The sequence below is a fragment of the Scyliorhinus canicula genome, chromosome 7 (genome assembly GCF_902713615.1).
Source record: "Scyliorhinus canicula chromosome 7, sScyCan1.1, whole genome shotgun sequence".
Classification (NCBI taxonomy): domain Eukaryota; kingdom Metazoa; phylum Chordata; class Chondrichthyes; order Carcharhiniformes; family Scyliorhinidae; genus Scyliorhinus; species Scyliorhinus canicula.
This window is the reverse complement of record NC_052152.1, coordinates 204,490,634-204,504,363: the sequence shown is the minus strand read 5'-3', so window position 1 is coordinate 204,504,363 and position 13,730 is coordinate 204,490,634. Positions and strand designations below refer to the sequence as shown.

At 51.8% G+C, this 13,730-nt stretch overlaps 1 protein-coding gene across 6 annotated transcripts in view; it reads left to right on the top strand.

Moving 5' to 3' along the window:
* Positions 1-13,730, top strand: part of LOC119969732 (syntaphilin-like) — a 60,423-nt gene that overhangs the window by 46,564 nt on the left and 129 nt on the right. For all 6 annotated transcript variants that reach the window (XM_038803750.1, XM_038803748.1, XM_038803745.1 and 3 more), the window contains 4 exons: positions 1,433-1,503; positions 6,707-6,916; positions 7,508-7,657; positions 12,741-13,730. The exon at positions 12,741-13,730 is cut by the window's right edge and continues 129 nt beyond it. In XM_038803750.1, the coding sequence (XP_038659678.1) occupies positions 1,463-1,503; positions 6,707-6,916; positions 7,508-7,657; positions 12,741-13,730 (1,391 nt within the window). In that variant the 5' untranslated portion in view covers positions 1,433-1,462. The remainder of the gene's footprint in view (positions 1-1,432; positions 1,504-6,706; positions 6,917-7,507; positions 7,658-12,740) is intronic.

Below are 13,730 nucleotides of genomic sequence, written 5' to 3'. Positions count from 1 at the left end.
TTGAAATTTTGATGAGGAGAAAACTTTGTTCCTGTCTGACAATTAAAAAAAAAAGTAATTCACGTGATGTGAATGGCAAGGCCAGAAATTATTGTCATTGAGAAGGTTGTGGTGAGTCAGATTCTCAAACTGAGTTCCCAGTGTCTCGGTTGGGCCAATTGGAGAGCAGTTAAGAGTCAGTTGCATTTCTGAGAATCTGGAGTCACTTTGAGGCTAGACTGGGTAAAGAAGGCAGATTTCCTTCCCTCGTGTCAACAGTCACCGTTAACGGCTATCAGACGTTTTATCAAATTCCAGATTTTATTGAATTGAATTTAAATTTTACAACTTCTAAAGTGGGATTTGAACTCTCCTCTCCAGATCAATACTCCAAATTTTGGGATTACTAGTAAGCTAACGGAAATGCTACTGTACTCCTAATCCCTTCTATTTAAACAGTAGGGGCTGCACTCAGTACACCACAGAACAGCATCAACAATTTGCTAATATATATAGCACTTTTTAGATAAAGAAAGACATTGCAAGAGCAATCCCACCACCCCCGTCCTCCTCACCTCTGTGGAAATGCCCCGTAACCTGGGAATTTAGTGTGGGTTTGGGGTTGCTAGGGGACAGCAGCAGGAATCCCATTGTTACAGCGATGAAGCAAGATTGTAGATTTCCTGCAGGACCTCAATATTGTTGCCAACTCTGCAGGATTGCCCTGGCATCTCCAGCAATGAAAGATTAATGTCCAGAACACTGCAGTGAGAAACACCAAGGGGGAAAAGTTCATCTGAACAGTAAAAAGAATTGTGTGTATTTTTGCTTGTTTTCTTCAAACATTTCAGTACTTAAAATAGATGTTTGACCCAGAATCAAGATTTATTCAGTTAGGTATTGAAGAGCCTGTTCGCTTTCCAATTGGTTGTAGGAAGGTGGGTAATGGATGGACAAATGACCTATGGCAGGGAATAGGGGGTGGGGCAGTCAGAGGGAGGAGATCATGAGCACCACGGTAGCACAGTGGTTAGCATGGTTACTTCATAGCCCCAGGGTTCCAGGTTCGATTCCCAGCTTGGGTCACTGTCTGTGCGGAGTCTGCACGTTCTCCCCGCGCCTGCGTGAGTTTCCACCGGCTGCTCCGGTTTCCTCCCACAGTCCAAAAGATGTGCAGGTTAGGTGGATTGGCCATGATAAATTGCCCTTAGTGTCCAAAAAAGGGTAGGTGGGGTTACTGGGTTACGGGGATAGGGTGGAGGCGTGGGCTTAAGTGGGGTGCTCTTTCCAAGAGCCGGTGCAGACTCGATGGGCCGAATGGCCTCCTTCTGCACTGTAAATTGTATGTGATGAAAACTCCTGGAATATATTCAACCAGAGTTGGCAACCCTCAACCTCACCAGCTGGGCCACAGAACTGCCTCCTAATGTGGATCTTATTTTTGTTTTCTCAGGCCCCCTGTTGGCTCAATACAGTGACCCCCATGTCAGGATCAGGAAGCAGAAGATCTCCAGGATCACGGAGGTACACACAACAGCAGCTAACATCCTACAGATTTGTCTGCAATGGCAAATAGACAGCTCACCTGACAAAGCTTTGTTAAGGTTGCAAAGGGAAGATGCAGAGATGATTGTCCACCAACAGAAAATCCAAAACTAGAGCCCATAAACATAGGATAGTCACTATTAAATCCACTGAGGAATTCAGAGGAAATCTCATTACTCTGAGATGTTTTTACTTTCTACATGCCTCAGTGAGAAATTGAAGAAATTAGCACCTTTGGATTTATGTTTTTTTGAATTCTTTGATGGGAAGTGGGTTTGTTGGAAAGGACAACATTTGTCACCCATCCCTAATTGCCCTCAACTCAGTGGCTTACTAGACCATTTCAGCGGGCAGCTAAGAGTCAAGCACATTGTTGTGAGACTGGAGTCACATGTTGGCCAGACCGGGTAAGGATGGCAGCCAGACCGGGTAAGGATGGCAGCCAGACTGGGTAAGGATGGCAGCCAGACTGGGTAAGGATGGCAGCCAGACCGGGTAAGGATGGCAGCCAGACCGGGTAAGGATGGCAGCCAGACTGGGTAAGGATGGCAGCCAGACTGGGTAAGGATGGCAGCCAGACCGGGTAAGGATGGCAGCCAGACCGGGTAAGGATGGCAGCCAGACAGGGTAAGGATGGCAGCCAGACCGGGTAAGGATGGCAGCCAGGCTGGGTAAGGATGGCAGCCAGACCGGGTAAGGATGGCAGCCAGACCGGGTAAGGATGGCAGCCAGACCGGGTAAGGATGGCAGCCAGGCTGGGTAAGGATGGCAGCCAGACCGGGTAAGGATGGCAGCCAGACCGGGTAAGGATGGCAGCCAGGCTGGGTAAGGATGGCAGCCAGACCGGGTAAGGATGGCAGCCAGACCGGGTAAGGATGGCAGCCAGGCTGGGTAAGGATGGCAGCCAGACCGGGTAAGGATGGCAGACTTCCATAAAGGATATTGATCAACAAGATGGAACTTTTTTGCAATCGATGATAGTTTCACCATTACTAAGTGTTAAGGTCCCAGTTGATGCAATGACTAGATGGGAAGATCCCAGAATGGAACCCTGGCTCAAAAATGTGTAACGTCTCTTTTTTTTATAAAACATGGAGGAACAGAGTCACAGGACCACAAATTAGTTTTAACACCACGAAAAAACTTTTATTAATCATGAAAAATGTTATTACTGTACAATACTCATTTACTCGCCCCTTAGATTAACAAATACACACCGATTTTAAGATTAACATGAATTACAAAGTACATCTTCAGCTTCAACACTCAAGAAGCTCAACACGATCCAGGGCAAAGCAGCCCCACTTGATTGCTCCTCCTTCCACAAACATTCAAACCCTCCATCACCGATGAACAGTGGCAGCCGTGTGTACCATCTATAAGATGCACTGCAGTAACTCACCAATATTCCTTCGCCAGCACCTTCCAAACCACGATCACTACCATCTAGAAGGAGCAGGAGCAGCAGATACCTGGGAACCCCACCACCTGGAGGTTCCCCTCCAAGTCACTCGCCATCCTGACTTGGAAGTCTATCGCTGTTCCTTCATTGTCGCTGGGGCAAAATGCTGGAACTCCCTCCCTAACAGCACTGTGGGTGTACCTACAACTCAGGGACTGCAGCGGTTGAAGAAGACAACTCATCACCACCTTCTGAAGGGTAACCAGGGATGGGCAATAAATGCTGGCTGAACCTGTGGAACCCACATTCTGTAAATGAATTGGATCAACAGAAGTAGTTTGAGAAAATGGCCAGATATCTATTTTTCCAGTTCTGATCAAAGAGATAAAGTCTGCAGCATGTATGTGGCGGGTTCATACTTGCAATACATTTGCATGTAGTCAATACTCATCAGAGTGAAAGTTTGTAAATTAAATCCTCCCTTTAAGATAGTCAGTGCCACACAAAATTCCCAAGGCGCTAAGTTCACATTTATTTTGTGATTTTAAAAAATTGCTGATTTCTTTACTTTTTTAAATTTCACCATTAATATATTTTTTTAAAATAATTTTTATTGAAAAATTTTGAATTTTGAATTTATACAACAACAACGAACCCCCCCCCCCCCCCCCCCCCCCCGGGTTGCTGTTGCTATTGACCAAGTTACCTATCTCTGAGCCAGGAAGTCCAGAAAAGGCTGCCATCGTTTATAGAACCCTTGTATTGATCCTCTCAGGGCAAATTTGACCCTTTCCAATTTTATAAATCCCGCCATGTCACTGATCCAGGTCTCCACGCTTGGGGGCCTTGCATCCTTCCATTGTAACAGAATCCTTCGACGGGCTACTAGGGACGCAAAGGCCAGGACACCGGCCTCTTTCGCCTCCTGCACTCCCGGCTCTACCGCAACTCCAAAAATCGCGAGTCCCCACCCTGGTTTGACCCTGGATCCAACCACCCTCGACACCGTCCCTGCCACCCCCTTCCAGAATTCTTCCAGTGCTGGGCATGCCCAGAACATATGGGCGTGGTTCGCTGGACTCGCCGAACATCTGGTGCACCTGTCCTCACCCCCAAAGAACCTACTCATCCTAGTCCCGGACATGTGGGCCCGGTGCAGCACCTTAAATTGGATGAGACTAAGCCTCGCACATGAGGAGGAAGAGTTGACTCTCTCCAAGGCATCCGCCCAAGTTCCGTCCTCTATCTGCTCCCCGAGTTCCTCCTCCCATTTAGCCTTCAGCTCTTCCACTGACGACTCCTCCACCTCCTGCATTACCTTATAGATGTCAGACACCTTCCCCTCTCCGACCCACACCCCCGAAAGCACTCTGTCCATCGTCCCCCGCGAGGGCAGCAAAGGGAATCCCTCTACCTGTCGCCTAGCAAACGCCTTTACCTGCAAGTATCTGAACATGTTCCCTTGGGGAAGCCCAAATTTATCTTCCAGTTCCCCCAGGCCCGCAAACCTCCCGCCAATAAACAGGTCCCTCAATTTACTGATGCCCACCCTTTGCCACCCCCTAAATCCCCCATCCCTGTTCCCTGGGATGAACCGATGATTGCCACCCAATGGAGCCTCCATCGAGCCACCTGTTTCCCCCCTGTGCTGTTTCCACGGTCCCCAGATTCTTAGGGTCGCCGCCACCACCGGGCTCATGGTAAACCTCTTAGGGGAGAGCGGCAATGGCGCTGTTGCCATGGCACCCAGGCTCGTACCTCTACATGACGCCATCTCCATTCTTTTCCACGCCGCCCCTCCCCCCTCCATCACCCATTTACGCACCATTGACACATTGGCCGCCAATAGTACCCCAAAAGGTTGGGCAGCGCCAGCCCGCCTCTATCCCTCCCTCGCTCCAAGAACACCCTCTTCACTCTCGGAGTCCCATGTGCCCACACAAAGCTCAAAATACTGCTAGTCACTCTCCTAAAGAAGGCCCTGGGGATAAAGATGGGCAGGCACTGAAAGAGGAACAAGAACCTCGGAAGCACCGTCATTTTGACAGACTGTACCCTCCCCTCCAACGACAATGGCAGCATGTCCCACCTCTTGAACTCCTCCTCCATCTGATCTGCAAGTCTGGTGAAATTATGTTTGTGGAGAGTCCCCCAGTCCCTGGCCACCTGCACCCCCAGGTACCTAAAGCTCTCCCCTGCCCGCCTAAGCGGGAGCCTACCAATTCCTTCCTCCTGGTCTCCAGGGTGCACCACAAACACCTCACTCTTGCCTAAATTTAGTTTATAACCTGAAAAGGTCCCAAACTCAGCTAGCAACTCCATCACCCTTGGCATCCCTCCCGCCGGGTCCGCCACATACAGTAACAGGTCATCGGCATACAACAACACCCTATGTTCCTCCCCACCTCGCACCAAACCTCTCCACCTCTCTGAATCCCTCAACGCCATCACCAGCGGCTCGATTGCCAGTGCAAACAACAAGGGGGACAGGGGGCAACCCTGCCTGGTCCCTCGGTAAAGCCGGAAGTACTCCAACCTTCTCCTATTCATGGCCACGCACGCCATCGGGGCCTCATATAGCAGCCTTACCCATTTAATGAACCCTTCACCAAATCCAAACCTCCCCAACACCTCCCATAGGTACCCCCACTCTACTCTATCGAAGGCCTTCTCCGCATCCAGCGCCACCACTATCTCTGCCTCCCCCTCAGTCGCCGGCATCATGATGACATTCAACAGTCTCCGCACATTCGTGTTCAGCTGCCTTCCCTTCACAAAACCTGTCTGGTCCTCGTGTACAACCCCTGGCACACAGTCCTCTATCCTGGTGGCCAGGATTTTTGCCAGAACCTTGGAATCTACGTTGAGGAGAGATATGGGCCTGTATGACCCACACTGCTGGGGGTCCTTGTCCCTCTTTAAAATTAACGAGATCAGCGCCCGCGACATCATCGGGGGCAAAGTCCCCCCTTCCCTCGCTTCATTGAGTGTCCGCACCAGCAAGGGGCCCACTAGGTCCACAAACTTTTTATAAAATTCCACCGGGAACCCATCCGACCCGGTGCCTTCCCTGACTGCATCTGCCCGATCCCCTTAACTAGCTCCTCCAGCTCAATCGGCGCACCCAGCCCCTCCACCTGCTCCTCCTGCACCTTCGAGAAAGAAAGCCCGTCGAGGAACCTCTCCATTCCCCTCCTCTCCCCCGTTGGCTCCGACCGGTACAGTTCCCCGTAAAAGTCCTTGAAGACCTCATTCACCTCTACCCCCTTCCGCACCACATTCCCACTCTTGTCTCTCACTCCAGCAATTTCCTTAGCCGCATCCCGCTTGCGGAGCTGATGAGCCAGCATCCTACTCGCCTTTTCACCATGTTCGTACACTGCCCCTTGTGCCTTCCTCCACTGTGCCTCCGCCTTTCTAGTGGTTTCACCATTAATATTGATTATTTTCTGTCAGGCCAGTTCTTAGTCAGTGCAAATAAATCCTGATAGTGTTTTGTGAATTCCACAGAGTAAGAGAGCCAGGTAAATGCATGTAGAATATTGTCCGGAGTGGAGGGATCTGTCTGCTTGCCTGGGGAAGTCCACACCATGTGGATGTCGGGTTGGGATATTTTGCTGGTTTAAGAGGCTCTCGTTCTCAGAACTCTGCAGAACTGAGTTCAGGGCCCTTCTTGGAGCTGAATGATCTGGGTTTAATTGTTTGCAGCCTGTGTTATAACTGTAACGAGATGATGGATTCTGATTCACCTTTTGATTGTCAACTTTTCCTTGCCGACAGCCGGAGTCTCCACGGAAGAAGTGGTTTCTCCTCCCTGTTCAAATCGGCGCTGACCCCGACCTCGGCACAGCAGGAGACCCAGCCCCTCCTCCAGCCGTCCAGACGCACCTCGCCCCCGGTTGGGCTACGGGACAGCTATGCCACATCTTCCCTCAGCAGCAGCAGCAACTCGGGTTCCTACAAGGGGAGCGACAGCAGCCCCACTCCCAGGTAAATGCAAGAAATGGCAGGCGGCTGATCATGATAACCGGTACCTACAGCTTGGCAAATCGGATAGTGACAAAAAACATGTCTGTGTTTTTGCGGTTAATGTCTTCACCTCTTCATTGAAGGAGGTGGAATCGGAATCCAGTCTGAAGACTAGATCTCAAAATCCAGGTGGTCTGGTACCGGTACAGAGGGAGTCCTGCGTCACTGAAGTCAGCATCTTTCAGATGAGACATTGAAACCTCTCAGGTGGATGTTAGGATCTGACAGCCACTAATATTCAGAAGAGTCAGCAGTGTCCTCGTCAACAGTTAACCTTCAACCAAAATCATTGAAAACAGATCATCCAATCATTTTCACATTTTTGTTGTGCGCAATGCGACTGATATGTTCCCTACATTAACAGTGACTACACTTCAAAATTATTTCATTGGCTAGGAAGAGCTTTGGGAGATTCTGAGCTTGTGAAAAGTGATAGGTTTTCTTTAATAAATATCTTTCCCTCGGTCTGACCCTAACGAGAGTTCAGAGAGTTCAGATAACGGGAGTCTGCTTTCCCTTCTCATACATCCTCTTTCTCAACTTGTTTTGCAGACGTTCCAGTAAATATTCATCCTGCAGCGAAAACCATGGGATCAAACCGCCAACACCAGAGCAGTATTTGACACCCCTGCAACAGAAAGAAGTCAGCATCAGACATCTGAGGGCAAGGCTAAAGGAAACAGAGGAAAAACTGGATGAGAGGTATTGCTGCTTTTACAAGTGTGCACCAACGCTGACTGTGGAGAGGGTGTGTGCCAGTACAGCATGTCCTAATGCTATTCAGGATAATATGTCCTAATGCTGTTCAGGATAATATGTCCTAATGCTGTTCAGGATAATATAGCCTAATGCTGTTCAGGATAATATAGCCTAATGCTATTCAGGATAATATAGCCTAATGCTGTTCAGGATAATATGTCCTAATGCTGTTCAGGATAATATAGCCTAATGCTGTTCAGGATAATATAGCCTAATGCTGTTCAGGATAATATAGCCTAATGCTGTTCAGGATAATATAGCCTAATGCTGTTCAGGATAATATAGCCTAATGCTATTCAGGATAATATAGCCTAATGCTGTTCAGGATAATATAGCCTAATGCTATTCAGGATAATATGGCCCAATGCTGTTCAGGATAAACATGACCCAGCACTGGCCAGCGTAGCAAGGTCCAGCTCACTATTCCCAGACAGTGTGGCAATGACCCATTCCAACTCTCGGCTTACTCCACATTGACTGCTTTGTTTCGGGTCAGTGTCGGTGCAGCCCTGTTTGCTCAGAATCAACATAGAACCTACGGATGGCACAGTGGTTAACACTGCTGCCTCACAACGCCAGGGCCGGACACTGACTGATACCACAGGCTGGACACTGACTGATACCACAGGCTGGACACTGACTGATACCACAGGCCCAACACTGACTGATACCACAGGCTGGACACTGACTGATACCACAGGCCCAACACTGACTGATACCACAGGCCCAACACTGACTGATCCCACAGGCCCAACACTGACTGATACCACAGGCTGGACACTGACTGATACCACAGGCTGGACACTGACTGATACCACAGGCTGGACACTGACTGATACCACAGGCTGGACACTGACTGATACCACAGGCTGGACACTGACTTATACCACAGGCTGGACACTGACTGATACCACAGGCCCAACACTGACTGATACCACAGGCCCAACACTGACTGATACCACAGGCTGGACACTGACTGATACCACAGGTTGGACACTGACTGATACCACAGGCTGGACACTGACTGATACCACAGGCTGGTCACTGACTGACACCACAGGCTGGACACTGACTGATACCACAGGCCTGACACTGACTGATACCACAGGCCTGACACTGACTGATACCACAGGTTGGACACTGACTGATACCACAGGCTGGACACTGACTGATACCACAGGCTGGTCACTGACTGACACCACAGGCTGGACACTGACTGATACCACAGGCCTGACACTGACTGATACCACAGGCCCAACACTGACTGATACCACAGGCCTGACACTGACTGATACCACAGGCTGGACACTGACTGATACCACAGGCCCAACACTGACTGATACCACAGGCCTGACACTGACTGATACCACAGGCTGGACACTGACTGATACCACAGGCTGGACACTGACTGATACCACAGGTCGGACACTGACTGATACCACAGGCTGGACACTGACTGATACCACAGGCTGGACACTGACTTATACCACAGGCTGGACACTGACTTATACCACAGGCTGGACACTGACTGATACCACAGGCCCAACACTGACTGATACCACAGGCTGGACACTGACTGATACCACAGGCCTGACACTGACTGATACCACAGGCTGGACACTGACTGATACCACAGGCTGGACACTGACTGATACCACAGGCTGGTCACTGACTGACACCACAGGCCTGACACTGACTGATACCACAGGCCCAACACTGACTGATACCACAGGCCTGACACTGACTGATACCACAGGCCTGACACTGACTGATACCACAGGCTGGACACTGACTGATACCACAGGCTGGACACTGACTGATACCACAGGCTGGTCACTGACTGACACCACAGGCTGGACACTGACTGATACCACAGGCCTGACACTGACTGATACCACAGGCCCAACACTGACTGATCCCACAGGCCCAACACTGACTGATACCACAGGCCCAACACTGACTGATACCACAGGTCGGACACTGACTGATACCACAGGCTGGACACTGACTGATACCACAGGCTGGACACTGACTGATACAACAGGCTGGACACTGACTGATACCACAGGCTGGACACTGACTGATACCACAGGCTGGACACTGACTGATACCACAGGCCCAACACTGACTGATACCACAGGCTGGACACTGACTGATACAACAGGCTGGACACTGACTTATACCACAGGCTGGACACTGACTTATACCACAGGCCCAACACTGACTGATACCACAGGCCCAACACTGACTGATACCACAGGCCCAACACTGACTGATACCACAGGCTGAACACTGACTGATCCCACAGGCCCAACACTGACTGATACCACAGGCTGGACACTGACTGATACCACAGGCTGGACACTGACTGATCCCACAGGCCCAACACTGACTGATACCACAGGCTGGACACTGACTGATACCACAGGCTGGATACTGACTGATACCACAGGCTGGACACTGACTGATACCACAGGCCCAACACTGACTGATACCACAGGCCCAACACTGACTGATACCACAGGCTGGACACTGACTGATACCACAGGCCCAACACTGACTGATACCACAGGCCCAACACTGACTGATACCACAGGCCCAACACTGACTGATACCACAGGCTGGACACTGACTGATACCACAGGCCCAACACTGACTGATACCACAGGCCTGACACTGACTGATACCACAGGCTGGACACTGACTGATACCACAGGCCCAACACTGACTGATACCACAGGCCCGACACTGACTGATACCACAGGCCTGACACTGACTGATACCACAGGCCCAACACTGACTGATACCACAGGCTGGACACTGACTGATACCACAGGCTGGACACTGACTGATACCACAGGCCCAACACTGACTGATACCACAGGCCTGACACTGACTGATACCACAGGCTGGACACTGACTGATACCACAGGCCTGACACTGACTGATACCACAGGCCCAACACTGACTGATACCACAGGCCCAACACTGACTGATACCACAGGCCCAACACTGACTGATACCACAGGCCTGACACTGACTGATACCACAGGCCTGACACTGACTGATACCACAGGCCTGACACTGACTGATACCACAGGCCCAACACTGACTGATACCACAGGCCCAACACTGACTGATACCACAGGCCTGACACTGACTGATACCACAGGCCTGACACTGACTGATACCACAGGCCCAACACTGACTGATACCACAGGCCTGACACTGACTGATACCACAGGCCTGACACTGACTGATACCACAGGCCCAACACTGACTGATACCACAGGCCTGACACTGACTGATACCACAGGCCCAACACTGACTGATACCACAGGCCTGACACTGACTGATACCACAGGCTGGACACTGACTGATACCACAGGCCCAACACTGACTGATACCACAGGCTGGACACTGACTGATACCACAGGCTGGACACTGACTGATCCCACAGGCCCAACACTGACTGATACCACAGGCTGGACACTGACTGATACCACAGGCTGGACACTGACTGATACCACAGGCCTGACACTGACTGATACCACAGGCCTGACACTGACTGATACCACAGGCTGGACACTGACTGATAGGGGAGTTCCAGCGAGAAAGTGCAGAAAGCTCCGCTGAGCCCGGCCCCGGCTGAGTCCCGGCCCCGGCTGTGTCCCGGCCCCGGCTGTGTCCAGCCCTGGCTGAGCCCCGGCCCCGGCTGAGTCCCGGCCCCGTCCCGGCCCCGGCTGAGCCCCGGCCCCGGCTGTGTCCCGGCCTCGGCTGAATCCCGGCCCCGGCTGTGTCCGGCCGAGGCTGTGTCCGGCCGAGGCTGAGTTCGGCCCCGGCCGCTCGGTGACTGCTGAGGCCCCCTGTCGAACCCGAGTGCCTCCGACAGGGTTGTATTTCTCAGTGACGGACTCAGCCGGGAAACAAGCGGTTATGGGACTTTGTTTCCATTTAGTTAAAGCGGCCATGTTTTCAGTAGTAGGGAGCTGAACCCACTGGTCAGACCGGCTCATCCCCCGCCCCCCTCCCCCCCGGGAGATAGGGGCAACACCCCTCCTGCCTTCAAGTGAGCATGCCCCGCTATGGGGTCGTTGAGGGCCCCCTCCCCAACTTTAGGGCCTTTCCTAATCAGCACGCCCTTTCACCACCCCCCCAACCTTTATGATGCCCTTCATACACCCTCTTCACCCCACCACCCTTCATGCCCTCCTCTTTCATAGGCATGGCCCCCCCCTCCCCCCTCAGGCCCTGACCCTTGGCAGTGCCAGCATGGCACCTGGGTGTGTGCATGAGCCATATGGCGCTGGGCTCCATGGGCCAGGTGACTCATGCAGGGTTTTGCGTCCGGTGAGAAGCCCAATTTTGGCCTTTCCAGCGAAGATCCTGGCGCAATCATCATTGGGTGCCACGCAGTGGGAACATCGCAGCCCTGGTTTGTGTTTGAGTTTGAAAGGCTGAGAGCTGATCTCGTTGGGATGTTCAAAATGAATAACCGATTGAGTAGAACAGATAAAGCGAAACAGATTGCGTCTGGAACTGAATCAGAATAAGATGACAATCTCAGACTCTGAGCTGGGCCCTTTAGGAATAGATTAGTGAATCTCCGGTCACCCAGCGGCAGGGCGCCATTCGCTGGTGGCGGGATTCTCTCTTCCCGCCGTTTGTCAATGGGACTTCACAATGAAGCCACCCCGCACTGCCGGAAAACCCGTGACGGGTGTCTTGTGGGTGGGAAAAGTGAATCACAGCAAGCGCAGAATTCCGGCCAGAATCTGGATTCTTTTTTACACAGAGAGTTAAATCCAGCTTCCTCTGCCCTAAAAATCTGCGGTTCAGGGGGGACAGTTGGAGCTTTGACCTTTGTGATGGTTTTTATTCGTTAAGGGCACTGAGCGATACGGAGCAAAGATTGGTCAATCAAGAATAGATCAGCCATGATGTAATTGAATGGTGTAGAACAGGCCTGAGGGAATTCCTATGGAATGTCATGATTGATAATGGGTTGTCCTTGTGGTTTTCGCAGAGGTGGGGAGGTGGAGGACCTGAAGTTACAACTATCCAGGATGCAGGAAGACTGGATTGAGGAGGAATGTCACCGTGTGGAGGCTCAGCTCTCACTGAAGGAGGCCAGGAAAGAGATCAAGCAGCTGAAGCAGGTGATCGACACAGTGAAGAATAACCTGGTGGAGAAGGATAAAGGCATCCAGAAGTATTTCATTGACATCAACATTCAGAACAAGAAGCTGGAGACCCTGTTGCACAGTATGGAGTTGGCTCAGGATGGTGCGTCCCAGTCGGCTGCTGGTTCCCCTGCCAGGTCTCTGACCCGCAGCTCCACCTACACCAAGCTGAGTGAGCATGGGGGTGATGTCCAGGCCATTGATGTCACTGACCTGCCGCATCGTGGCTCCCTTGCCTCGGGCATTGATCGTGCAGCTGAGGCAGCTGCCATCACCGCGAGGTCCTTACTGCGTGCGGGCGGTATGCACGAGGGATGTGGCCCCTTGGCTGGGATCCAACTTGGTACTCTGCGGGAGCAGGGCATTCAAACTGACTTCTCCCCCCATGATCCTGACTTGGAAGCGATAGCAGAGAAGGTCCTGAAGTCCAGCACCTTCGACCCTGACGGCCTCGCTATGGGGGCAAAAACCCTGAAACCACCCGCTGACTGCCAGCCACCTCCCAGCCTCGGTGAAGCTCCCAGTCTGCAGCCAGTTGACTCCCGTTCAGCTCCTGCAGAAGCCGTAGCCGAGGCCCCTGGAGACGGAGTGCCACAGGCACCCGGGCACCCAGAGCCAAATGAGGAGCCCACCCAGGTGGCTTACTGGAGCCGCTATTACATTGTAGACCTGTTAGCAGTGACAGCGCCAGCAGTTCCCACTGTAGCCTGGATTGTCAGTACTCAGCGAGGCAGCTCGCAGCCTCTCTATAACATTGGCGTGTTGCTGCGTAGCTGCTGCGTTATTGCTCTGCAGTCCCTGCGACGGATCAGCACCAATGCATCTTCCCGGAA